The sequence below is a fragment of the Antedon bifida genome, chromosome 6, assembly GCF_963402885.1.
Source record: "Antedon bifida chromosome 6, ecAntBifi1.1, whole genome shotgun sequence".
NCBI lineage: Eukaryota > Metazoa > Echinodermata > Crinoidea > Comatulida > Antedonidae > Antedon > Antedon bifida.
The window spans coordinates 9,375,519-9,401,519 of record NC_136231.1 but is presented as its reverse complement, the minus strand read 5'-3'; the positions used below and the strand labels follow the sequence as shown (position 1 = coordinate 9,401,519).

The 26,001-nt window shown below is 30.3% G+C and overlaps 1 protein-coding gene across 14 annotated transcripts; it reads right to left on the bottom strand.

The window, feature by feature from the left end:
• Window positions 1-138: 138 nt before the first annotated feature.
• On the bottom strand, window positions 139-25,897 carry LOC144845315 (B-cell scaffold protein with ankyrin repeats-like). Of its 14 annotated transcripts, none has more exons than XM_078702553.1 (22): window positions 25,620-25,897; window positions 25,038-25,132; window positions 23,146-23,706; window positions 22,174-22,214; window positions 21,154-21,301; window positions 19,360-19,626; window positions 18,426-18,622; window positions 17,508-17,589; window positions 16,758-16,844; window positions 15,289-15,417; window positions 14,453-14,631; window positions 14,170-14,218; window positions 13,577-13,654; window positions 10,653-10,745; window positions 8,766-8,801; window positions 7,792-7,851; window positions 7,633-7,667; window positions 7,047-7,098; window positions 6,559-6,608; window positions 5,580-5,657; window positions 3,848-3,934; window positions 139-2,301 (listed from the first exon to the last, which is right to left on the bottom strand). In XM_078702553.1, the coding sequence occupies exons 2-22, from the start codon at window positions 25,060-25,062 to the stop codon at window positions 2,143-2,145; spliced, it is 2,493 nt and encodes an 830-aa protein (XP_078558679.1). In that variant the 5' UTR covers window positions 25,063-25,132; window positions 25,620-25,897; the 3' UTR covers window positions 139-2,142. The 14 variants fall into 14 exon arrangements, 12 of the variants coding, with proteins under 12 accessions (XP_078558679.1, XP_078558680.1, XP_078558685.1 ...); XM_078702554.1 differs by lacking the exon at window positions 13,577-13,654 and adding an exon at window positions 11,663-11,719; XM_078702559.1 differs by lacking the exon at window positions 3,848-3,934.
• Between the last annotated feature and the right edge of the window lie 104 nt (window positions 25,898-26,001).

Sequence of the window (26,001 nt, the reverse complement as noted above, 5' to 3'; positions counted from 1 at the left end):
CCATAGCACCATAAGATGATAACACAGTATACATGTACATATAGCGATATTAAGGTCTAATAGTTGCATTTTAAAAAGTCCATAATTTGGTTGATTTTGCATACAATCCCAGTACTATAGTACAGGAATTTTAAGATGTCCATAATTTCGATAATTTTGCATACCATTTTGTCGAAAAATGGTAAACTTCTATTTTCCATGTCGACTTGAATAAGCTTTAACCCAGTACTGTGTAACATCACATTCACAAAATTGACACTGATTGATATCAACGAAAATGTTAACAATGATAAAAAACAAAGCAAAACAAGAATGTATATATACTAAATCTGATTTTATCAGTTATAAACTTACAGTTTGAGACATGATTTGAAATATCCGGCACATAAATAACATCAACAATAGAACTCTTGTTTGTTAAATATGTTATTTAAATTACATATACTCTTTTAAATAAAACTGGGTTATACTAATTTAATATCTACATTACATTTTTTAGAAAGGCCATAACCATGCTATAGGTATATGTAAAAATAATTTATTATTGCATCAATTGCGTATCAGGGGCGTTCCATATCTCAGAAACTGAGAAAAAAAGATAAGTTGAAGAAACTATATCATTAATGGTTACCTGCCAAAAACCAACAGTTAAATATAACAACATGTTTAATCAATCCTTATTAAAACTACAGTCCAATTTAAAATACACCACAACAATTACACCCAACTATTTAAAATATATGGTGAACAACATATTTGTTTTAATTTACAAACATTACTTTTAATTGTTGGACTGAAAAGTTTATTTATGCAATAATACAACAGATAAGTAAAACCACTGGTCAATTAAAATATATAAGTATATTTTAAAATATATCAATTACATGGATTGGTTCTTCACATTGCTTACAAATTACCTCACCTAAAATGTTGTTATAAATAAATTTATTCTTCACCGGGGACTTACTACTATTGTGGAACATATAAAGAGCAACTCTAATAATTAGAGAAGTAAAACTTAATTGATTCAATAGTACAAGTTTAAATACTTAGAACAATAAGTATTTGATATCGGCATCCACTGCAGCATGTCATCTCCAAAATATTTCTTATATGTTGGTCATTATGACTCTTACTTTTTATAAAAGAAAATAAATGAATTAAATAATTGTTATACCATTAAATGGTAAAATGCTTTTCCATGATCATTTCACTTCAGTATTACGTTGTTTTATATCATACAATTTTTGTTTTTATACAAGATCAGCACGAGTGTTACACAAAGGTAAACCTGAACTATGCAGAGGGCGAGAAAATAGGATATTTTTAGACTGAAACCAGAAAAAAAACATTAGGCCAGGGACAAATTTGTTCATTTCAGTTCAATATAATACACTTAAATACCACTCATTCTTCATAAATTTCAAAGTTGTCAATAATTTCAATTTGTAATGATATTTTATACACTAATTACATTAGACTTCTTTTAAAGTCTAGTTTTCTATACTCTAAAATGTACACAATTTATATACAAAGAGTAAGACAAAAATTACTAATACAGAAATTAATTCACAATCTGCCATTAAAACTTAGTTTTTTGGTTCAGGCAAAATAAATTAATCAATTGATATTGATATCAGGCAATTATAATATGAAATTCTCAAGAAAATGAGTAAAAATACACAAATTAACCCATTGGTGAAACACATTGTTGACACACCCTTAACAGTTAAGATAAACTCATTATAGAACTAGATTGTACAATATTGTTTATGTGGACTTCCATAGAATTTTAGATCATTTTGCATATATTGAATAACATTTTTTTTAAAGCGGCCATTTTGAGAAATTTAAGTCCTGTTCACATCACTACAGTTGTACAGTAGTAAATGGCTATAATTAAACTTTGTTGTTGCCTAGTTGACTCTCTACTTGTTTTAATAGTTTCTCTATGAATAAACTACATTACTTTGTTGTGGTTTGGATTTCAAGATAGTTTTTTGTTTTAATTCACCACTTATTCCATTGTTTCTTCACTGTGGTCTACCAATCTGTTCCTGGTTATTACAAACACATACACCCACTGCAGCTGAGAGTGATTCTTCTCCATTTCATATTAAATCAGTTCATCAAAACCATTGTTTATTCTGGCTTAGTTCTCCTAGGGGCTGGTGTTGGTCGGTCATGTGGTGTTGGTCGGTCTGGTCTTGGAGGTGGGGGTCTCATAGGTAAATCTGACGGTAGGCCTATGGCATGACGTGATGGTGTTGCAGGAGGTTCCCTATGTGGCAACTTAGAAATCTAATAATACATAAAAACAAAAATACATCATATGTATTATGAGCACTATGACTTTTACATAATAAAACATTTTTCATGCAAACCTTTACATTATAATGACAAAATGTTGTTAAAAAAATATAAATTAGTTACAACTTTAATTACTAGTTACTCTGATTAATAGGACTTGAGAACTAAGCCATTTTGTTATGTCTATGTGTACTATGTTACACCAGTTATCTAATATGATTTGTGCTACCATGGGTTTTGAAAGGAAAAGAATAAACTTGAGAATACCATAAAATGAGCTATCATTGGTATTGTCCTAAATTTAATAGATTCTTAAAATTAAAGTTAAATGATAAGAATTAATATTACCGGTATGATCCTAATTAATCTGGGACACAAATACATTTGTTTTTATTTTAAAAACATAATTCAACCTTCAACTAAATAATCATTCATATATCTATCTACGAAAATTACTCCTAAAAGAAAATATAAATAATCGAGACAATAAAAAGTAATTAAAATGTCATTGTTCAAATTGTTGTTATTAGTATAGCAAAGTAAAATGAATATTAAAAAAAAAAAAAACAATAAATATTAATATGCACTTTAAAATAAAATATAGTGTGTATGTGTGTAATTATAATTATAAATGTAGACATACTAAAAAGCACATATAGACTTTATGTATTACGCATTAGTAAGCGCATAATGTGTAAAGTATTTATGCAGTTATAACAGGTTTTCAAAAATAAGAATTGATTAGGCAAATTTAGAACAATGTTATTAAGGGGAAAAATGCACCAAAATAATTTTGTCTAAAAGTTGATGGTGAGTATACTATACATTAGTTATTGGAGCTATGACTACAATAATCAATACAAGTGGTTGTGTTATTGAGTTAATGTTGAAAAAGTTAAATTCAACCAAAAATCCATTGGCTGAAAGTCAATTTGACAATGTTTTGCTTTAAATTACATTTTTTCAGGTAAATACATTTTTTTTCGATCCAATTTTTGGTAAAAGTGGATAACTATTATGTTACATTAAAATGGAATATTCGACAAATAATTTTTTTAAGAATTATTTTTTCAGGGGGACAATACATCTTTAACTAACAAAGCATATAATATAAAATGAAAAAATAATTCATTATCTTATATTATAATTCTTTTGTGAAATCTTTAAAGTGTGAACAATATTAGAGTGGAAAACACATACAAACAATTAGCAAGAGTATATGTGGTGCGGAATTATTATAACTATATCTGGTGTATTAAATCAGGAATAAGTATATTATATATAGATTGTACTAAATCAGCAACTCTTCCTCTTACTATGTTAGTTTCTGATTTTCATTTACTTTTTACAAAAATGTTTGTGGAAATTAGATAAATTTAAAAGCTAAAATACATTAAACATGCACAAAAATCAATTTCATTATTATATAAAAACAAAGATATTAACATCATAAGTTTTAGGGGTTATTTTTAGCAATTACACTGCTGCAGTTGTTGATAAAAGCTATTGTAGGTGTGTATGCATGCAAACACCTTACCCTCTTATAACCCACTTCCTCAGGTGGTATAGCAGGAAGGGGTGCATTGTACATGGTAGTGTACAGTGAATCATAATCACCTCCAGCCTAGATATTAAAATTAAACACAATTTAATAAATTTGCTGGGGGAGGGGGGGGGGGGTTGCTGTATGCACTGGGTGAGTCTTGTGCACAATCCCGCTGAGGCACAAGAATTCAACCTTATGGCAAAAACAAGACCACAAGACATGACAACATACAGAAACTAGTCTTGATTTCTGCACGTTAAAGTCAAGGAAAGCTTGCTTGTTTTTTTATTATTTTTCGATACCATAGAGTATCACGGTGCTGACGTCACGACGGTAGGTGGCGCTGCGTGGTTGCTAGCGCAACCAAAAATGCGTTCAGCCTGCCTGAGTGACTCCAAGATCACCAATGGTTTGGAATAGGCTTATTGAAGTAGTCATTTTAAAACTTAATAATTTTCTAAAATTTCATAAGATCACTAAATATTTGTTTTTAATAATCTATTTATTCTTTAACAGTTTAAGTTAAAAAAAACCAAGCTAAGATACATAATTTGATTTTTATCAACATAGTAGCGCTGAACGCATTTTTTGGTTGGCTAGCAACCATGTAGCGCACTCTATCGTTGTGACGTCACAATGTGATACTCTATACAAGTTCAAATAGAGATAAAAATGAATTGTATTGTCATCTGTCCCACTAAGCTTACTGTATGATCTGTTTTGAATTGCTAAACTTTAGTTATAAATACATTGTTTATTATGATAAATATGCATTTTTCATACATAAATCAAAGTTTTTATAGGATAACCATTATGCTTCCTTTGATGAAAATGATATTTTCACACGTCTACTCAAATGACGTCATGATTGATAAGTACAATAATATTGTGACAATTTGATTGGGCTTTAAAAAAATTAAAGACAGTACAAACAAAACAAAAATCTTTGTACTTTCTTTTATGTAAGAAAAATGTATGCTTATCTATTTATCGTTGATTGTTATCGTCCTAGTAGATGTGCAATTTTAAATGCCTGAATTCTGAAATCCTACACCTTCGGCACCACCCAAAATAAAGCAAAAATATTTTATAAAAGCTAAAACACTGCAATGAAGTAAAAGTATTATTATATACTATCATTATTTAAATAAATTTGTTTAACGGTAATAAAGAAAAGTTTTGTGAACTAAGTTGGTTTAGCAGTTAAAAAATATACTATAAAGATTGCATGAATTATGACACGATGGATGTGCAAAAATAAAATAAATAAAAAACAAAAGAGGAATAGGAATTAATAACTGAAACAAAACAGAATTTATATTAATGATACATAGTTGATAAATATCTATTTTGCCTCATAACAGAGCAGGTTAAATGTACCTGTTTCTTGTTATGTGTAAAAAAAAAAATTAAGTTATTATTTTTTTATTTTATCTGTATATTTCCAGAGATGAGGAAATACAGACACAAGGAAGTAAAGAACTGTTGGGGAACAAAACCTGGTTGCTTGTAATTTTCAGTTTATTTTTTGTATATGACAAGGTAAAACTAATATGGAAGATAGTGTATACTACGAAACATGCAAGGTGGATATTTTCCTAAATCTGTTTAAAGGACATATGGAAATGACAGATATTTTAAAATGACCATACTTTTTTATAGCAGGGAAAGGTAAGTGCTGAACTAATAATTGATGAACAAACATGCATAATCAACTGCTTACCAGCTCGTCTTCCCCTTCCTCACTTGGGATAGCAGGAAGGGGTATTTGCATTGTTGTATACATTGAATCATCATCAACCTAGATGTTACAACATGCGGTTGAAAAATATTGAACAATTACCAATTAGTCTTTCATTGTTTAAAGGTTTGTGTGGCGAATAAACACAAGTTTAGGTTTGCGGTATAAATTAAAAAGACAGTAAAGAAAGGGTGAGAATATCTGAACGTTTTGTAATGCTACAATTGTCTTCATCAAGACATTCTCAACCTTACTCTGCTACCTTTTTTGGAAATACAAGTTGTATAACAAACCTAACTTTACTAGTTATTTTATTTATTTTATAAATAGAAAAAAAACAAAGGGGTTTAATTATAGATTAATAACTGTAAAACTTGGTTCCCGCTAAGACGCAAAGAAACAACGTAGGTGCAACACAAGTAATTTGATCAAACACAAGTTATTCATCGCATCATGATTGGTCAAATTACTTATGGTGGGCTTGAACTTGCGTTGAATCCAAGCAGGAAGTGCTTGTCATGTTGTATTGTTAATATGGTGGTCTATGAGATTTATGTTTGGGTTACACACAAATATAATCCTACTGCTGGTCAACATTTGTAGGTATATTACACATAAGTTGTAGGAAAGTTTAAAAGTATACAACAAAAAAATACATAGTAGTCGTTGGGAGTTTACCCTGGCAAAGAAATGCACAAAAACAGAAATAAATGCAACTGGAACTTATAAGGAAAAATGCGCATGAGGCTCCTATTTATACAACAAATAGTTGCTATGAAAATTGTAAACAAAAACAAAATAATTACTAAATGGTTCAATTGAAACCAGAAACAAATCATGTTTTACAAACCTACTGAAAATTTATGTTGAAAGAAGTTTATACAGGATAAAGTTAGTTTATGAATTTTATTTGTGTTTGAATTGATGTGGCTTAATATTAGTGTTTATTTCTTTTGCTTACCTCATCAAAATTTAATACTGAACTATCCCTACTGCAAGTGCTTGTCCGACCTGGAAAAAACCAGAAAAAAAAAACAATCTTACATAGTTGTTTCAATAAAAAAGCACTGTAAAGGCCAATTTAGACAGATGAGCAGTAATGGTAAGCAGAAAACCGATTGCTTGTCCCACATAACATCTGTATCTATCGGGTTTCTACACGACCGCGTTTTGTGTGAATGTTCATAAGAAATAACATAGATGGCGTGCACAACAAGTTGATTTTCAAACGCGAACTATTTCCTGACTGATTGTGTGGCAAAAATTCTCAAAATGTTTACATTACAGAAAGCTTAACATGCATTAGAGCGTGTTAATTATCACCATTAGATATCACTTTGTCGTTATATAGGGCTAATTCTAAATGACATGTGATGCCTAATTGTCCAATCAAATTGTAAGAATACAATCAGGTATGTTATAATATGTTATAATAAATGCTTATCTTACTCTGTGAGCTTGCTATGCTGGAAGGTCTTGATCCATCGCTTTTAATGTCAAACTAAAAATCATTATAACATATTTAAAAATATTTAATATGAATTTTAATGTTCAAATGATGCTTTCACATTATTAGCCCGGTTATTTGATCAAACATTATGGAAACTTCCATAATATTGCAGATTTGACCTAAACCAGGTACCCATTTGTACACCTGGGGGGAGAGCGGCAAAGGTAAGTGTCTTGCCTAAGGATACAGACAATGCGACAAGCATGTATTGGACCCAAACTCTTGATCTAGCAATCAAAACGTCAACACTGCTCCACACACTCTCAGTATGCATCATAATATTACTTAATAATGATTATATGCTCTCAATACTAGACTCTCTAGCAAATGGAGTTCTGGAAAACCAGATGTTTCTTGATTTCCAAAAGGTTCCCAATTCTTTGTTACCATTAAAAACACATTCCAAATCAAACCATGATTTCTGGATCCATATTAGGCCAGCAGCTTAAGGGTGCCCAGTATTGGGTGAGTTGACTGAATTAAATTATTTAATACAACAAAAACACAAATAAAAACTATACTTACCATTGGAGTCATATCATGAGGAATCTTAGGAGATCCTAAAATTAAACAAAGTAAATATAATTAAATATAATATTTTTGAATTTTATTATTTAAGATTTTAAGTCATGCTTATCATTTTTGGTAATGATGCAACTATCAATATAATACTACTGTAGATACCGTCATCTGTTCTAGCTCGTACACTATCCACGCATGATATTGCTCTTTCCTTTTGAAAATCTGAAATGGGTTTATAGGTCAAATTTATGTGTTTGAGAATATTTTAAATCCAAGATACCCATCATGCAATGCACTTGTTGACATGCACACATTTTATATGTTAAATGTTAATGAAATCAGTTTATTTCTCTATTCCTCTTTTGAAATTCAATCAGCATTCTATCAACACAATCTTTAATTTAATGTAAATTTTTAAAGTTAAAGTAGAAAGAAATAAACAATTATTACGAAATTCAACTGAAGAATTACTGTATGTTATTTTGTATTTCAAAAATTGATTACAGTAAACAATGGCAGGTTAGCAATGCATCCAGTGGCTCGAATGTTAATGTTACAGAACCTTGATCATAGCAAAGATTTAAAGAGAGTTAAAATTGTCATAAGCGATAGTAGGATAGTTAGGCCACCGCAATCTAACAACAGATCCGGAGATCATTTTTTTTCCTGTGGCTGCTAGATTGTCTTGGTTAATAGGCTTATATACAGTCTTGGAAGGGATTGTAGTTTGTGACAGTGAATTTCTACTGGGTTAAACATTATTTTTATTTTCAGAGGGTGGCCGGCCTTAAACAGCATACGCTGACAATCAAGCGTGTTTGCATCTTTCACATCTGAGCCAGTTTATATCAATGTGTTTGAAACCTGTCCCTATCTTTATCAATTTCTGTTATTATTAAACCTTCATGGTAGTTTTAAGATTTTGGTGAATTTCTCTCTTCATCTAATAATGAGAAATTAACGATCTATATCCATACACATTCATTACATGCAGAGAACATTCATTTCAAATAAAGTTACTCGATTTGTAAATAAAACAGTAACAAATTCAAGTAACTGTTGATTTAAGTTTTGCACTCAGTTTAACAGGGTGCTTTCAACACAGTGTGTAGAAAGAAAACATTTCTTTGACTTACCTTTAACCTTTGCGAGAGCAGCTGGACTGGCAGTATCTGCAAAAAAAACAAAAAGTCATAATTGTTTAATCTTAAGAGTATATTTTTTTGTCAACTGTATAAAATATAAAAAAAAAATAATAATTTAAAATATTTGAAATCAAGCATATGAAATTAAAACCCAGAAAACAAGTAACGACAACAGAAATACAATTACTGAATAAAAATTGGAAACATATAAACAATTTAAATTCTCAAAATTAATACTATATACTGTAATAAATACATTATAAACAGAAAAGAGAAACGCTAAAACCGTCAAGCATACTGAAAATCATGCTAAAATATAGGGGCGTATCAATTTAATCTCTATTGCGCATGTGTACAAATTGACAACTAGTGCTCTTCCATTACAAAACATTGATGTACCAGTATTTGATATCCACTCAATCAAACTTGTAAATATGATGAGTGGTAAAATGAGATGAGTTCTAGTCTGGGTTGGGGCAATAGTGTCTCTCTTTGTGTTATTAATTAAGGGTAATTCAAGTGCTGTACAACAAAAAAAACATTTGAATTAAAAGTGTATAACAGGTGAATAATTTTATACTGTAGATAAGAAACACACATGTTATGTAGTAGAATGGATAAAGCAATGCTTATATTGTATATAGTTACACATATTGAAACAACAAAAACTATATTTTATTCACAATACAAACATGTAAAAACCAATGGATGAACTGATTTACTTCAAATAACATAGTATAAAACTTACTCCAAATAATGAGAGATGTCATAACATTTCGATCTTTATTTGATTATCATCAGGCGGCTATGATGATCAGATGATGATGATGATCAACAACTAAAGAAATGTTAAAGATGTTTTGTCCCCCAAAAACATGAAACATGAAGATAATTAAATCAGACATTGAATAGGTTATTTTTCAGTTAATAAAGTTAATCACTACCGCACATTAAACAAAAATTTGTTTAAGAATTATTTTTTCAGGGGGAAATACATCTTTAAATCATGACTTCTCTCTCATCATTTTGAGTAAGTTATACTATGTTATTCAAACCTAATGCACATCAAATAAGTAAAAGAAAATAATATAAATTGAAAAACCCTAGTAGAGTAATGACAACAATGAATATATTTTATAAAATACATTAATAAGATAAATATCATATCAATCTTACTTTACTATTGTCATCTGTATTGTGCAGGCTTTGAATAAAAAATTATTGCAATTACAATGTAAAATAACCACCAGAACATTCAATTTGGTCGTATAAAAAGCAAAATAACGTTTACTAAAGTCCAATACCATATGCTAAAAAATGTCTAATATATTTGTTTCCAACTAATTTTAAATGTGTACAAATTCCTGTACATCCCACTGAAGAACAAGAAATTCTGATATTAATACTTAAATTTTTTAAAGTCTGATATAGATTTTCGGAGAGTTATGGCAAAGATAATTTATTCAGAAAATGGAATGTTTATATTCAATTCTACTGACCAACATTTTAATTATAATGTAAAAAAGAGTTTGTACCGTTGATCATACTGCACATACTGACATGTGACCAATATAATGACCAAAATGGTGTCTAAATTTTTACACATATTGGCTGTTTGTTTGTTATACAAAAGGGGTATAAAAAAACCACAATTGTACTGAACTGGGGATGCTAAGGTTGACATGTAAACAGGGTATCACAATCAAAATTGTACTGGGAAGCCTAAACTTGAATCATTCTTGATAGGGGTTATGGAGGTTAAGGTAATGGTATTACTATGACTAATTGGGGGTACTAGCTCAGGTACCTTCTATCTTTTTTCTTTATCTTCTCTATATGGCCTATATACTGTATCAATAATCTACAAATACATAATACCTAAAGATAGCTCACTGTGTACTTGATATTTACTTGGAGATGATACTATATTTACAGAGTGACTGCGTTTAGCCTTAGTGGTAACTGGTGGCTCTGCAATTACAACAGTAACATATCAATTGTTGCGTCCAATGCTCAGAACAACAAGATGCAATCATATCAAGATTTGACAAATGAAAACACTATGAAACATGCAATGCATACAACATCTAACAAGATACCAAGTCTTATATATCCAACCAAGTTAGCTTACAAATCAGTTTAACTTTGAGGCAATATTGTGTTTTAAGCACACCAAACAAAACAAAATCTGAAACTGAACAATGTTCTTAGATAAAGGATAATAGTAAGACAAACTACAACTAGTATTTAGGGATTAGTTCTGTAGCCATGCAGGATTCATGCTGTATTGTAAGCAAACAAGTAAACCGTGGAATGTCAAATATAAACAATTCCAGACCTCCCAACTCTCCCAATAATGGTTTGAATTTCCCGATATTTTTTGTCATCTCCCACTCTCCCACTAAAATATAATTTATCCCGATATTTTGGACAAACATAAAATAATATCCCGATAATGGCGGTAGCCTCCCAATATTTTGTGTCATCTCCCGCTCTCCCACTAAAATATAAGTTTTCCTGATATTTTGGACAAACATATATTTTGTGTAATTTCCTGCTCCAATACAATATTCCCAACATTTTCTGTCTTTGGTAAGTCATGAAATACCCATGCTTACCATTGTAGATGCCAATATCTCTATTTTTTAATAGTGCACTAATTAGTTTGAGGTAATTTATTTTGCTTTCAAAAATCCTCCTGATGTTTCATTTTTCCAGTTAGGGAGATCTGTAATTCTAAAAACAATACAGGCATACATAGATCTCCGATTCATTTTTATAAAACACTGAAGCAGGGACTGAAGCATTAAAGCACATTCTCTTGGTTTGTAATATTGACATGCCAAAGATCGAGTATAATAAAGCAGGCACATAGACAGCAAGCAAACCTGTATGCCAGACAGATGGCGTTGTGTTACTTCTGTATGAACGGAACGTTTCAACAGCTGTAAGGAGGAAAGTACCACGCAGTATTAAAACTGTGTCAAACATGGGTGTTCCCAAGAAGGACGTGTACATTGAAATCAAGATTTTGGCAGCATTTACAAATTTAAAAACATAGCATTCATATATGAAGCAGTTCTTCAATATAACACAAACAAAAAAAAGTTTGATATAACTATGATTTTAAATACTAAAAATGCCTTTGTCAGTCCAAGACATAATTGTTACAAATGAAATTATTAATTATTACAAAGACACTCTTCTGCCTGATTTTGAAAAATTGACTTGGTACTTTGGTGCATTAATCTCTTTGCATCTTAAACAGGTGCAGGTGAGCATCTGGGCCAAAATGTGCAAAAACGTAAAAGAAAATAGTGGAAAACAAGAAGGGGACTAATGGCGATGAGTGCTCACTGGCTAAACCCAGGGACCCCGGTGCTTATGGGGGCCCCTGAGCATGGCTCGAAAAGGTCAACAACGTCCTAGGCCTCACTTTGCGTCTGGGGTCTCTGTGTTACACCACCAAGCAATATAAACTACCACCACCAGATTGGTACGATATAAGCCAGTAAACTATACAGTAAATCATATAATATTTTTAGGTTTAGTTACATCTTATTGATTCACATATTAAACATATTTGCAAGAACATTGTGTGATGGCTCGATATTTTGCCAGTATGGTATGGTACTGTAGTATGTATTCACCAAAAGCACTCAATGTATTACACAGTAGGTACTAATATAAAGTAAATATAATAAAGAAAATGTTACACAGCAAATAATTAATAATAATATTGAAATGAAAGGGTGAGCTTTTGTTGAAACAAGTATGAACATTTATGTTTTGCTTATGTAATCAGCTAAATAAGGAAATAAAATGCAATACATCAAGATGTGAATAATTTGGTAATAGACGGAACAGAAGATGATCTGAAAGTTATGTTCAGTAGTTTACCATGTAACTAATATTATCATATAACTGAGACAAACATCTTCCTTTAAATCTTTTCTAATCTTCTGTCCTCAACATACTGAAAATTTATATATATAGCTTAGAAGAAAATGTAGGTGTTTTATGAGATGGATTTTGTTTATCACATTTATGTTAGGTTAAGATTGTATTTGGATGGACAAAATTGAACATGTAATATGTAGCTTGACAGTGATAAATCAAATTTTAAAAGATCCAAACCTCTTGGTAGTGTTCGGCTTCTTTCAAATTCTTTGATGACTTCAGATAGCCTATTAACTAATATTCAAATATACACAATTTTCACTCACTTATTAGGAACAAGAGAAGGCAGCATAATACTTTTATATTCCACATTATTGTGATTATAAGATGATGAAGTGAGGATTAAAGATAATGAATTTGAATACCTGACTTAATAAACCTTAACTATTTTTCAATTGATTCTTTAAGAATACCTAATCAAAAATGAATCTTAGTTTGTTATTTCCTCATGAAATAAGCTAATGATATGGTGTCTAATACTATCTATTTTTTTTTATTGTGAAGAGATTTTTCTATAATTCTGTACAATGTAATATAACATTGCGAAAATTAACATCGCCACCTAAAATGTTTCTTTAAAAATGAATAACTAAAGAAGTACTATATACACTACTTATAGTAGTGATATGCATGAAATAGTGGATTTTAAGCACAGTATCAAACAACAGAGACTAAAGTGCAAACAACAGCAAACTACATTGGTTCTAAAATATCTATGCTAATTGATCAACTAATTTTAGGTGTAGATCAAACTTTAGTTAGTGTACCATAAACTACTGTACCATGAATAGGCCTACTGGTAAAACTAAATGACAAAAAGCGTTTTGCATTTTAACCCAGACCTTTCTTTGGAAGTGTGTTTGAAGAACCTACTAACATAGGTGAAGATTGGCTGCGTGTTCTAATTTTTCGAGGAGGACCTGAAAGCATAATTCGTTAGGCATACAAATTAAGCAAATACAACATGCTATGATTAATAATTGATTTTAAAAACAAATATTAATCATTTGTTCCTTTTGTAAGATAAAGATTAGGCTTTTAAAATTGCATTATATAGTATAGAGCTTTATTATGGGACAATTGCTAGCCCCAACAGAGTTTTACCTTATTAAATAGTACCAGCCCTTGTTTCACAGGAAAGTGTCCCCTTAATAGGGTAATTGTCCCAAAGGACGGGTTCTACTGTATTAGCTTTACCAACTGAGTACTAATGTTGCTTTAGGGAGGGAGAATAGTAATATTTTAAAAAATAATGCAAAAATTATATAAATATATAAAGCAGCTATACTGTAGTAAATAATAGTAATACATTTTGAAGGACTATAAAAATGACTCAATTTAAAAATAGCTGTTTCTTCCAGTTTTTGCAAGAATATAATTTCCAATGTTTTATTCTATATAATTTATTCTATATAACTTATTCTATATAATTTACCTTTCTTTCCATCTTTAGGTTTCTTCTTTTTTTCTATCTCCTTCTTAAGCTGAAAAAGTAGTTTATTTATTAATTCAATTAATTAAAATTCTCATTCCAGAACACAGTCAAATCCTTTTTTAAATTTATTTTTTAATCCTTTTAAATTAATGCATAGAAAGGAATTTTGAAGATCGAAACATGAATACGCATGCGTATAAGCTGTGACTTAGTGGAAAATAGGCTTAAATCTGGGGCACCAGTGAGTGAGGCCGTTACAACACTGAAATAAAAAAAATCTTACCAATTGGGGATCAATCATAGGAATTCGCAGCGGATTTGTAAGTGATGTTCTCAAATTCTCAAAAATCTTTACTGCTTCGTCCACTGTAATTTCATTTTGTTTAACACTTTCTTGAAGTTTAATCAGCTCCCGTTGAAATGGGTCAAGACTAGAGGGTGGCACGATGTGTTCGTCCTTCTCTGAATAATATAAAGTTATAATAACAATAATATCAAAAATAATATAAAACCAAATATAATTTAGTAAATAATAAATATCACCCTACTACTGTAATACCAAGGAAGGATACTAATGTAATACTGATATTGTTTTACCATTAAACTGTGCATAATATGTAAATAAATATTCTGTGTAAATATTTACTGTTTAGGGTGGGTTTGTAAAGGGGTGGGGTTATTTAAGATATATGGTCAGAAAATCAATATATTAAGAGAAAAAATTCTCAAAAATAGAATTACTTATTTGATCTAAACCCTGAAAATTCAATTCAAATTTTGTTGTTGAATATTCCATTTTAATCTTCCATAATAGTTATTCACTTCTATAAAAAAAAATATTTATCTAAAAGCAAAGTAATTAAAAGCACAAAATTGGCTGCCAGTCAATTTGTTTTGGTTCAATTTAACCGTTTGTTTTGTCTTTTTATGAACAAAAGTGACAAAATAAATATTTTTCAGGTTGTTTTTATTTGAAAGTGATTTAAACTACAAAATGGCCTATTGTAAATCTTATTTTATCAATCTTTATTTTTCATGTTTTTGGGGACAATACATATTTAAGAATAAGATTAGAATATAATTTATAAAATCATATTATTAGCATAAACCATCACCTACCTTGATTGTTTTTATCAATAGATAAGGGTACCTTCGAAGGAATGGCAGGTTCTGTCTTCATTGGTGGTGACGGTACCTTTAATGGCGATGGAAGCGTGTCATACAAAGCAGCCACATCTTCAGGATTTCCTGAATTCAAATTTAAATATAAATTTAATCTTTATTAATTATAATAAAATGTTCTACGAAATTCCATTTTGATATAGGAAATGTAAGGGTTGACTTTTGGGGTCACTGAATTGCATTTTTTGAGCATTTGAACTTTGACCTAGGTAAAAAATGCAATTTTTCAGAAGGCCAAAACATTTTACATAACAACAAAACCAGCTATTGCAGAAAGTTACAGTCATAAAAATGTATTTTGCATTTTTCCTAAACCTATTAAACAAAAATACCTTATTTAGCCTCAGTCACTTGGGGTAGGAACCTCGAGTCTTCAAAGGGTTAAACTGACTAATCATACAGTAGTAATAATATAGCGCCAAACTATACTTTCTCCCAAAATTTCTCAATGTTTGCGTACAGTATGTGTGTATGAAAATATGTAATCAATCGAGGGATCAATTTATGCAGATTTGAAAAGGGTATAAGATGATTTTTTTTTTGCTAAGCATATGACCCCTGGTCCATATTTGTAATTGCCAATTGGTATATAATAAAAAAAAATAATTCATGTTAGTAACAGAAACAGTGTTAAAAATAGAAAACATTCATGATATCTAAATGTATGTGTTCTAAAATTGAAAAGCTTGACCAAAATGAAACAAACAAACACAGTACATGCATACAGAAAATAGTGATAAATATTATTTCAAACATAATTAGATAATAGTAAAATTATAGATTCTGGAAAAACCTTTCAAGTTTCCTATAACCTGATAGAATTAGCCCCAATAATATTAAAAATCTAAATATTAGTGAGAAAAAAAAATATAAAAAGATTGAGTAAGATTTTTTAAAAAGCATGCATTCAGAAATTATGTACTAAACACTTGGGAGTTCATGCACACAACTCTACCAAAGCCAAGCAAAATTCAATCAACCCGCATTAAACTACAGTATATTATTATTATTTTCAATACATCTGAGCATGCTAAAGTAAATACTTGAGACAGGGTAGGTGCAGAAGCTATCACAATGCTTAACTACTATGAGAATTTTAAAACTTAATGTGACATTCTATTTTTGTTGTTTAATCATACAGGGTATAAATGTTACTATGCCTTATGAGGCCTTTAGGAACATACAGTAGCAAAATCATTAGTAAATTTACATTGTGAATAAAAGTAGATTATAAAATTTGTTGGTGTCAAACACAAAATCAAAAATATAATGAAACATATACAGTAAAAGCCTTCTATTTGAAAGGTGGCATTAAGCATTGGAATGATTTTTGAATATGCAGATATAAGTTAAAGCAATTGTATTAAAAAATGGATGAATGGTAACAATAACCCAATCATTCTTACCTTTTAAGACCTTTTCAATTTTGTAGGCTGGGATGGGCACCTTAAATGGCTTTACATAACGAATCGAGGCCATTTTAGTTGTATTCCCTAAAACGCATGCATTTTAAGTAAGTTAAAGTTTAAGTAAGGAACAAACAATTTGAACAAAAAAAAATCATTTAGAGGTATAAAACATTGTTAATGTCAATGGATCAAATCGATAATAATAATTTTGACAATAATCAAATGACATGATTATCAAAAGTAAACAAAATGCAAGCATTTCAATTAAAACAATCAAAATTATAAATTAGTTATTATTAGTTACACAAATAAAAAAAACAAAAAAGCTAGTGCTTGGTAGATAAACTTAAAGGGGTACAAGGTTTTTTTCACAGAAGTGTTTGGATGAGCTAGGTTGCTAAGGATTGTTCGAACATGATTTCACTTAAGTGGTGTCAAGCTTTTGTTTTGAGATTTTTGGTGATTGGAATTGAACATTTATTAATTATCTCTTAGTTGAATTTTTCCACTCAGATTATAAGAATGACATCCGGATAAAGACCAGAAATGAAGTAACAAGTGCTTTCAAAGCCTGTATTTTTTATGGATTAAAACAAATACAAAATAATGTATTTGATTGTACAATAATCATTTGAAGTGATGCATGGTAACGGATATTAAATACAGGTTAAAACATTTCAATATTAAAAATAGTTTCACAAGCAAAAATGACATTCAATTGAATATGGTGCATGTTGATTGTCTTACCATAAGCTTTTTTTTTGGGATCCATTTCCACATACGCATTTGGTCCTTGGTTGCTAAATGTGGGGTCATAGATGTCACTATCCTGGAAAGAAAATAAAACAAAAAATGATAGTGCCTGTTATTTTTTAATTCATTAATAACGTTATTATAAATTACAGAATTATTACCAAGTAATGAGATATTTCGTATTATTTTACTGCTATATTGACTTTCATTTTCTTTTTTATATAATGTACGCAAGTTTCGTAGATTAACATCAAAACCGGAACCTTCATGTCTGCTTTTTTTTGCTGCAGGTCACGTATTCGTATGTTACAAATACATATTTATTTTATTAATGGTCTTTAAAGTGATCACCCGTGCAGATTTTCATTAAAAAAAGAACTGATATTAAGGGGTTCGTTGTCAATTCAAATAAAATTCATAAAACTATAAACTAAGACAAAACAATATTATTGTATCACTTAAGTAGACACAAATTGACTGTGCAATTTATAATAGGGAAGTTACCAAAGTTTGCAATAAGTTATTCCCAAAAGAATAAAGAAATCATTAAAGTTAATTCAATATTATATGTGTGATTATACTGTAATTATGATTTTAGATAGCAATACTTTATCTGAAGGCAAACAACCAAGTAAACATTCTTTGGTAAATGTTCAAGACTGTTAAGTTACATTGTCTTTATTTTATTTGATTCCTTTTTTAAGAGATTACTGTGACTTCTGAAGTTAAACAAAAATTAACGTATGACTTGCTGAAGTTGAAAAAGAAAATGAAAGACATCTGACAATATTATTTAAATAGCGCTAAACAATGTTGGGTGTGGTCACTGCACTTTATGAGCACATAGATAAGTATATTTAGTAGTCTTAACGTAAGGATACACTCAGGTGTAATAATTTCTAATAAATTTACCTGGTAGCTTTTGAGTACTGCATTTAGATCACTGAACCCACTTTCATCTGCAAGGTCAGCCGGTGTTTTGCCATTGCGGTTCGAAAGATTCAATGCTTGGCTGACGCATGGCATATTCATCATGACAACGCACAAGTCACTCAGACCATATTTTGCTGCAAAGTGTAGGATTGTCGGATATTCTTTGTTACATTTTCCTATTAAAAAAATAAACAATTAACTGTGATAAGACATATTAATTTCAAATACAATAATAAATACCTTTCATAAAAATAAATATGTTGCTGTACCACATCCTACATAAAAGCAAATATTATTGTGGTTTACATTTCAGTGAAGTACTCGGTATCGGCTGACATGAAAAACTTTGAAGAATTGAAAACTTTGCAGAAATAAAAAAACTTCACTGAAAAAGGGGTTTTGGTAGATGAAAATATTATACAGATGTGTAAAAGCAAAACTTTGACAATCACAAACAAATTCACTTTTGTGGAAAACAGGCAATTTTGTATAAACAATTCAATTCATCTTTTATAAAAAATAATTATAATTTTAAAAAATTAATCAGAAAATCATTGTTTATACACTGCAGTTTAAAATACAGTACATGAACAATGTTTAAAACAATAAAAAAAAAGACATAAAATACTTGATAATTTGTAAATACAGTAATTTATAAAAATATATTTCAGATTATGATCCAGCTGTTCTCTCCATGAGGAGGCAAATTATCTTGAGACATGTTTATTATAAGTAGCAATCGATTGACGGATATGAATATTAGACGGGAGGAAAGTGTATTCATTATAAAGAGGGTGGTCGGTTTGGGACAGAATGCGTCTAACCATTGAGAGAACACCTGCATCATAATTGAAGCTAAGAACAGATACTGCACATCAGCTCCAATAATACGCCCTACACTTTTGGTACTCACCAGGAACAGACATATCATCCACCCCAAAAGCATCCCTGAATCTGTCAGTATCAATAATCCTCTTGCTTAGGTTAGACAGATAACTGTCCAATTGGTTGCAATCACCCGGTGAAATATTGAGCGTATCGCACAGAAACTCAATGGGATTACTGCAATGATCTAGGATATCAGCGAGCGCGTCCATAGAACTTTGAAATGTAAAACGACAAGTTGCTAATTTCTTTGAATTCGCATAGACTGTGGCTTGCGCACATCCTGATGGATAGTCTATTATTGAAAAATAAAACATAAAACAATAACACAATTCTTATTTCTTAATTTGTTTTCCTACAAGTTCAATAGAACTTTCATTCAATAAAGGTAAACAACAAGTAAAATATAAGGAAAATAGTTTAGGGCTAGTGTTTTTCAATCTTCTTGTATAAGCCATGATAGATGTATGCATGTAAAGATTTATTGTCTTCCAAAAAAAATTAAGATTAATAAATACCAAATGACATAAAAAGTTCACAAAGAATTTCAGTATTTAAGGCTGCTCTAACAAAACACTTTATTTTATGTTATGTTTAGTTTTATTTGTATTACAATTCCTTAATTTTTTTCTTGTATATTTCAATTGTTTGTATTGTATGGAGTGAGTCCGGAATCTGTTCGGGCTTTAGCCTATTCTCACTCCTGGTTATTTTTAATTGGTGACCGAGTAAATATTATTATTATTATAATAGAATCAGACTTTGAATATGTCATTTTGAAGTTTTAATAAAGTAATTTATTTCCATAGAAAAATAAGCACACTAAATGAAGACCAAAAAAAATGTGATTTATAAAATATAAAGTTGTTATAGATATTGGATTTTCATGAATGAATGAATCATACAAAAATTGTTCACCCAAAATAATCAAATAAATTACTACCAGATGACATACTTAATAAAGCATCTTATTTCATTTAATTTTTTCTTTAATGACATCTTTTCTCACATTTTAGTAAAATGAAATGTACTGCACTTCCTTCTAAAGTATAAATAGTGCAATGAACACATACAAATTGATTGATTTAGGGTCTGTTCAGACAGGTACGCTGTTATGCTTTCGTATCATAAGCGGTGTACAACTCCAGGAGCAGATTAGTGGAAACCACCTCTTAATTATGTCACTGAACTTCCGTTCATTACGAACACTCAAGGTATAAGATGAGTGTACCACTGTACCAGGCTTATGATACGAAAGTCTTGCATCAACGACTTTAACCTCCAACCAATCAAATTTACTCTTGCATACCGGATGTTCTGCCAATTTGAGTGTGACACTTTGGATTGAAAAAAGGGTTAGTTAACACTTTGCTGTCACGACGCTAAATTATAATGTGACCTTGCTTGCGAAAAAAAAGCAGAACTCCATAGGTCTTAATAATACAGTGTACCTTTAGACCTTACTTGGCTTAAAGATTGTCTCCCTGAACAAAAAAAAAAGGTTTAATATGCCATTTTAATGTCACATAATATTTTTGTAAAAATTGGATTGAAAAAAATTATTTACCTGAAAAACTGTAATTTAAAGCAACAAAAATAGTCAAATTGGCTGCCACCCCAAATGGCAATGGGTTTTTGGTTGAACCATTTATTTTGTCATTTTATTAGTGAATATATTATTTTGGGTTTTTTTCCCGTTCTTTTTCTACGGAAGAACTTTACTAAAACTAGAAAATAACCTATTCAAAGTCTGATTTAACTAATCTTCATTTTTCAAGTTTTTGTGGGACAATAACAACAACCATTTTAAAAGCTAGTTTACCTTTGGGTGTTTCAATAGTCAATGTGCATGGATTCACTTTAACAGCAGGTACAGTTGTCTTTTTGGTTCCTTTGCAAAATTCCACAGTGAAATCTTCACCCTCAATTAAACTTGCATCTTCAAACAGAAGGACAACCAACTCGGACCGCTAAAAAAAGAGTATTGTAGTAGATATTAGGAATGAAACATACAGTACATGCCAACATCTGAAGTTAAAAAAAACGGTAGGTGGTGTTTTTTAGGTCAACAGCACCCTCTATCTATTATCGAGAGGTACGGAGTGCAGTGTGTGATGTCACAAGCGGTATCGCATGGTGGCTATGTGAGGGGAATCCCCTTTCCGTTGAGAAAAAAATCAGAAAATTATGACCGCATATGGTCGTACAATGGCTTAAATATCATAAATTTGCTAGTGTGTAAACCCTTTTGTTTTAAATAATGCAGAAAATACAGTGTACTTCAAAATTCAGTTATCTTTGTAATCCAAGAGAAAATGTGGAAAAACCAGGAGCACAATATTAGGCCGGGAGACGAGGCTGAAATACAGGAGTCTCCCGGCCAAAATGTATGTTGGCATGTATGAATCATAGCAGTTCAGAATCATAAATTTTGGATTTGATGAGAGAGATGATTGTGAATATTCAGATATTTATTTTAAGGACAATATAAAAAAGATTCTGAACAAAGGGTATAGAAGAACATAAAAAATGCACTGCATAACATATTGAAGCACAATGTATTATTTAAAATGCCAATAGAATTCTTGAGAATAAGGAAGGAGACTAACATTTTATTTGTAATAGCAAAGTTTACGTGTTAATAACCTCTACAATTCCAATTTCCTTATTGAGATCCTGGTTTTGTTATGTATTCATAATTTATTTATTGATTACACATATTATAGACCACCATAATGTGCTAATAGAAGTTTACATTGTTGCACATTTGCTTGTTTTGGAATATTGGAATTTTGTGTTGGTGGTACAAGAGGTTGAATTTATTTCTAAAAAAATAACTCACCCCACAACGCGTAGTACTTGGTATAACTGTAACATCTTTGGCTAAATTTGGAAAGAAAAGAACAACACATCAACTGAATTAAAATTGTACAAAATACTATAAATATATTTTACAAATATTTAAAAATACAAAGTGCTCTACAGCTCATGAACGACTATATAATAATATAGGAAAATGAAAATATGAAGTAATTCAACTATAACAATAGTACTGGATTTCAATGAATTTGCAATAGAAGCCAACAAAACAAAATGGCAATACAGTACATACCATATTTATTTAAATAAACACCCTGCTTTGAATAAACACCCCCTCCCCCATAGAACATTATTTTGCAACAAACAACCCCATCCCCCATCCCTTGAAAAAATGCCTTAGGACGTTTATTTATTTTGTATAAACATGCATAAAAATGTGTAATGTTTATTGTGTACTGTATATTATACACATTTCTATTTGTAGTAGAATGCATTGATTGATATGATCTACAATTTACCATTTTTATTGTTTTTTAACACTTAATAATATTAATTGATTTATGTTACCATTACTATTATTACACCCAAAAAAAAGAAACGCCTCCTCTGAATAAATGCCTCCCTCGAATAAATGCCTCCCTACAAACCTTCCTGAACAATAAACGCCCTGGGGTGTTTATTTGAATAAATGCGGTATTATAATTATTATGGTGAAAAAATCCTTTAAAGTAAAATTAAAGTTTGCAATATTACAATAAAGGTGGCAGATTTCTGATTTTGAAATAGGGGGTTCTGGGCCTAAATGTACTCCTAGAAGTGCTCCTATCTTTTGCATTGTAAGTTCCAAAAATTTAGAGAGGAAGGAGGGGTCTGACTGGCTTCACACTCCCTACCTCCTTGGAGCCAATGTATTGTATTGTATTCATTGTGTACCATAAACCTTACTACTATACTACTATTGTTTCCCAGTTATGCACAAAGTAAATCTACTTACACTGTGTAGTACCCATATGTTCGTAAATGGAATCATCTACCATGTTTGGATTCTCCATGTCCATATAAATGTCATTAGAGGAATCACCGGTCATTGGCAGATAAAGATCAACCTGATCATCTTTATTCATTTCCATGTAGTATGCTTCCGAAAGAAGTTCTTCATTACTTTCATAAATTTGCGGTTGCTTTATCATGGTCATTGTTTCAGTAACAATCGACTTAGCAGTTGTATCGACCAATTTCCAAGATTTCGCAGATGGAATTCTCTTGTACAATAGTTCAATATCCTCCTCATTTGTGCCACATATCAAACCAATGGTGGAATTTGACATTGTTACTTGTTCAATCATCGTGGAGCAGCTTTCAACGCATTGCGGAGATATGATTACTAATTGCACAAAGGAACGTTTGATATTGCTTAATGTTACCTCGTTTGTAGGAAAGTCATTAATTCGTTCCGAGTTCTGCGTTAGGTCATACGCCTGGAAAAGGTCAAAAAGATACTCGCACCACTGGAACGCATCATCAAAAAATAGTATAGTTAAATCAAATGGAACATCTGAAAATTAAAAAATCATTTGTATTTTTTTTTTAATGTACTTAATTCTGACACTCATTTTGTTGGTTATTAAACCATGTATCCAGCATACAGTACCATCTCTATTTATTACCTTCAACCTTTCAGCTTAAACTTCAAATTCAACTTTAATCATTCTCATCTCTCAAATTAGAATTTATCTATAACCTAAAATCTTAATCACATCCCAATAGACATAAATAATGGCAGATATTTTATACTATAGTTATATTATAAGTGGAATAGTTAGAATTTTCATATTATTATATTGATATGAGAAGAATCCATAATGCATAAAATGTCCATACTACTAATCTATATGATTGAACCATAAAACTAATTATGTAATATAATCGTAATCAAGATCATTGTATGGGACACATTATTGAAATAGATACTATTAATATATACCGTAAAGAAGTGAATCATAAATATAATAAATAGATTAAAAATGTTTAGCCAAGTCCAAATTTAAATACATAACCTTATTGTAGGCCACTGTGTGTGTCAAGATGATTGGCTATATCCTTGTTTGAATTTAAAAAATAGGGAATTCCCCAAAAATGTTGGATAATTTATTATTAGATAATTACAATTACTTGTCACTTTGTTAGATAAGACAAAGATGTTTTAAGCTTGCTTGGTAAATAAACCTTATCATGTAACTAGAACAATTAGTGTACAAGGGAATTCCAAAATAATTCCCTACTTCAGATTGCCTGGGTACAACTGCCAATCTTTGCTAGATTACAGTACATCTAGTAAATTATCTTTTTGAAAATCTTACACTGTACAGTAATTACAATTCTTCATTTTAATTAATTCTATTTAAAGCCTTTTTCAATTCTATATTACTTCGATAAGTTCCTGAACAATGAAATTTAGAACAATGTGAGAATTATAAAACATTAAAAAGCTGGAATATTAATAATGTTTCGGCTAATTTGTGTTTTAAATATCACACAATTTGAATATTCCCTGTGATTGTACAGTATGTATATTTAGCCTCGGCTTTAGTTGTGAATAAAAGTTTGTACACAAATTAAAAAGAAAGAAAATATGCATGTTCTGCATACATATTTAAAAAATTTAATTAAAAGAAAATAAATGCATTTTGTGATATTTGCAATAAGGTATGTTTTTTGGTTAATTTCACTTTTACTTTTCAAAGCTAGTAGACTATAGTAGGGCTAATTAGAATTGTAATTACAGTACAAATTTAAATAAATGTGGGCCATACAAGACACTATTTTAGCCTAGACCTACATTATTATAATTCATAAAGGAAATAGAATAAAAAAAAATGTTCATACCGTCCGACTGTCCCATTGACGCCATCGTGAATAAAAATGTTGAGGCAACGTATCGTAAGTCAGTTGTTTGGGTTAACTTAGATGATTAAATTAATCTGAAAAAAAATAATTATGAAACAGGATTTGAAAGATGAAAACGCCTTTGAGGAAACTTTATAATCATGCAGGATCTAGCTGGCAAGTCAACTTGGTTGGTATTAAAATAGCAGACCCAATGCCTACCTAAAATGAGGTAAAACTATATCAGGTCATACCGTCATTCAGTTCAGTATTCATATGATGACTCAACAGTCAGTAGGAGAGACAGCTTTTAAAATTCTGTCTGGTGGTACCTAGTGATATCATTTTGCAAGGAGGCATAAACATGGCTATATTATTTGATATATTAAAATACTTCGGTAAATACCGACAGAAGTTAATTTAGACGTGCAGATTACTTCCGCCTGCAGCCAGTCATGGACAGAGATAGGAAGAACTTGTAAATATTTACCTAGCTTACTGCACTGTAGGCTACTACAATCATAATTTTTATAGTCGCACGAACGGGTAAAAACCGAAACATGCTGCATAATTAATACTGACCTGTAAGAGCTGACCAAATGGAAGACCTTGAGATCGAATAAAAGGACTCAAATACATCAAGACACTTTTCCAAAATTATATTAAGTGTATAAATTAAAAATACAAGTTACATATTATCTTATTCTTGAGTCACTTTCCGACAGAATAGCAACAACTGCAAGATTTCCTGGTTCAAAAGGTCATAGGTTGCAATTTATGCAGCAGATATTCACGGACTCCTACATTTTTATAAGGGGAAAATAATGTGCTTTCAAATAGTTAAAAATATGGTAAAGTTTTTAAACTGTCAACTAAGTTAAACATAACATTTCACATGTATAGAATTTTGTTTCTGCATTTCTTTTTTCATATATTTTTAATAATGGTAAATAAAAACCTATCT

Excerpts from the sequence above, each read along its gene's own strand:
- LOC144845315 (XM_078702553.1), bottom strand. The coding sequence starts at position 25,062 with ATGGCGTCAATGGGACAGTCGGACG. Across the intron at positions 16,845-17,507 it reads TCCCAAAAAAAAAGCTTATG|GGAATACAACTAAAATGGCC; the intron begins GTAAGACAATCA and ends CATGCGTTTTAG. Across the intron at positions 10,746-13,576 it reads AAACACACTTCCAAAGAAAG|AGCCACCAGTTACCACTAAG; the intron begins GTCTGGGTTAAA and ends TTGTAATTGCAG.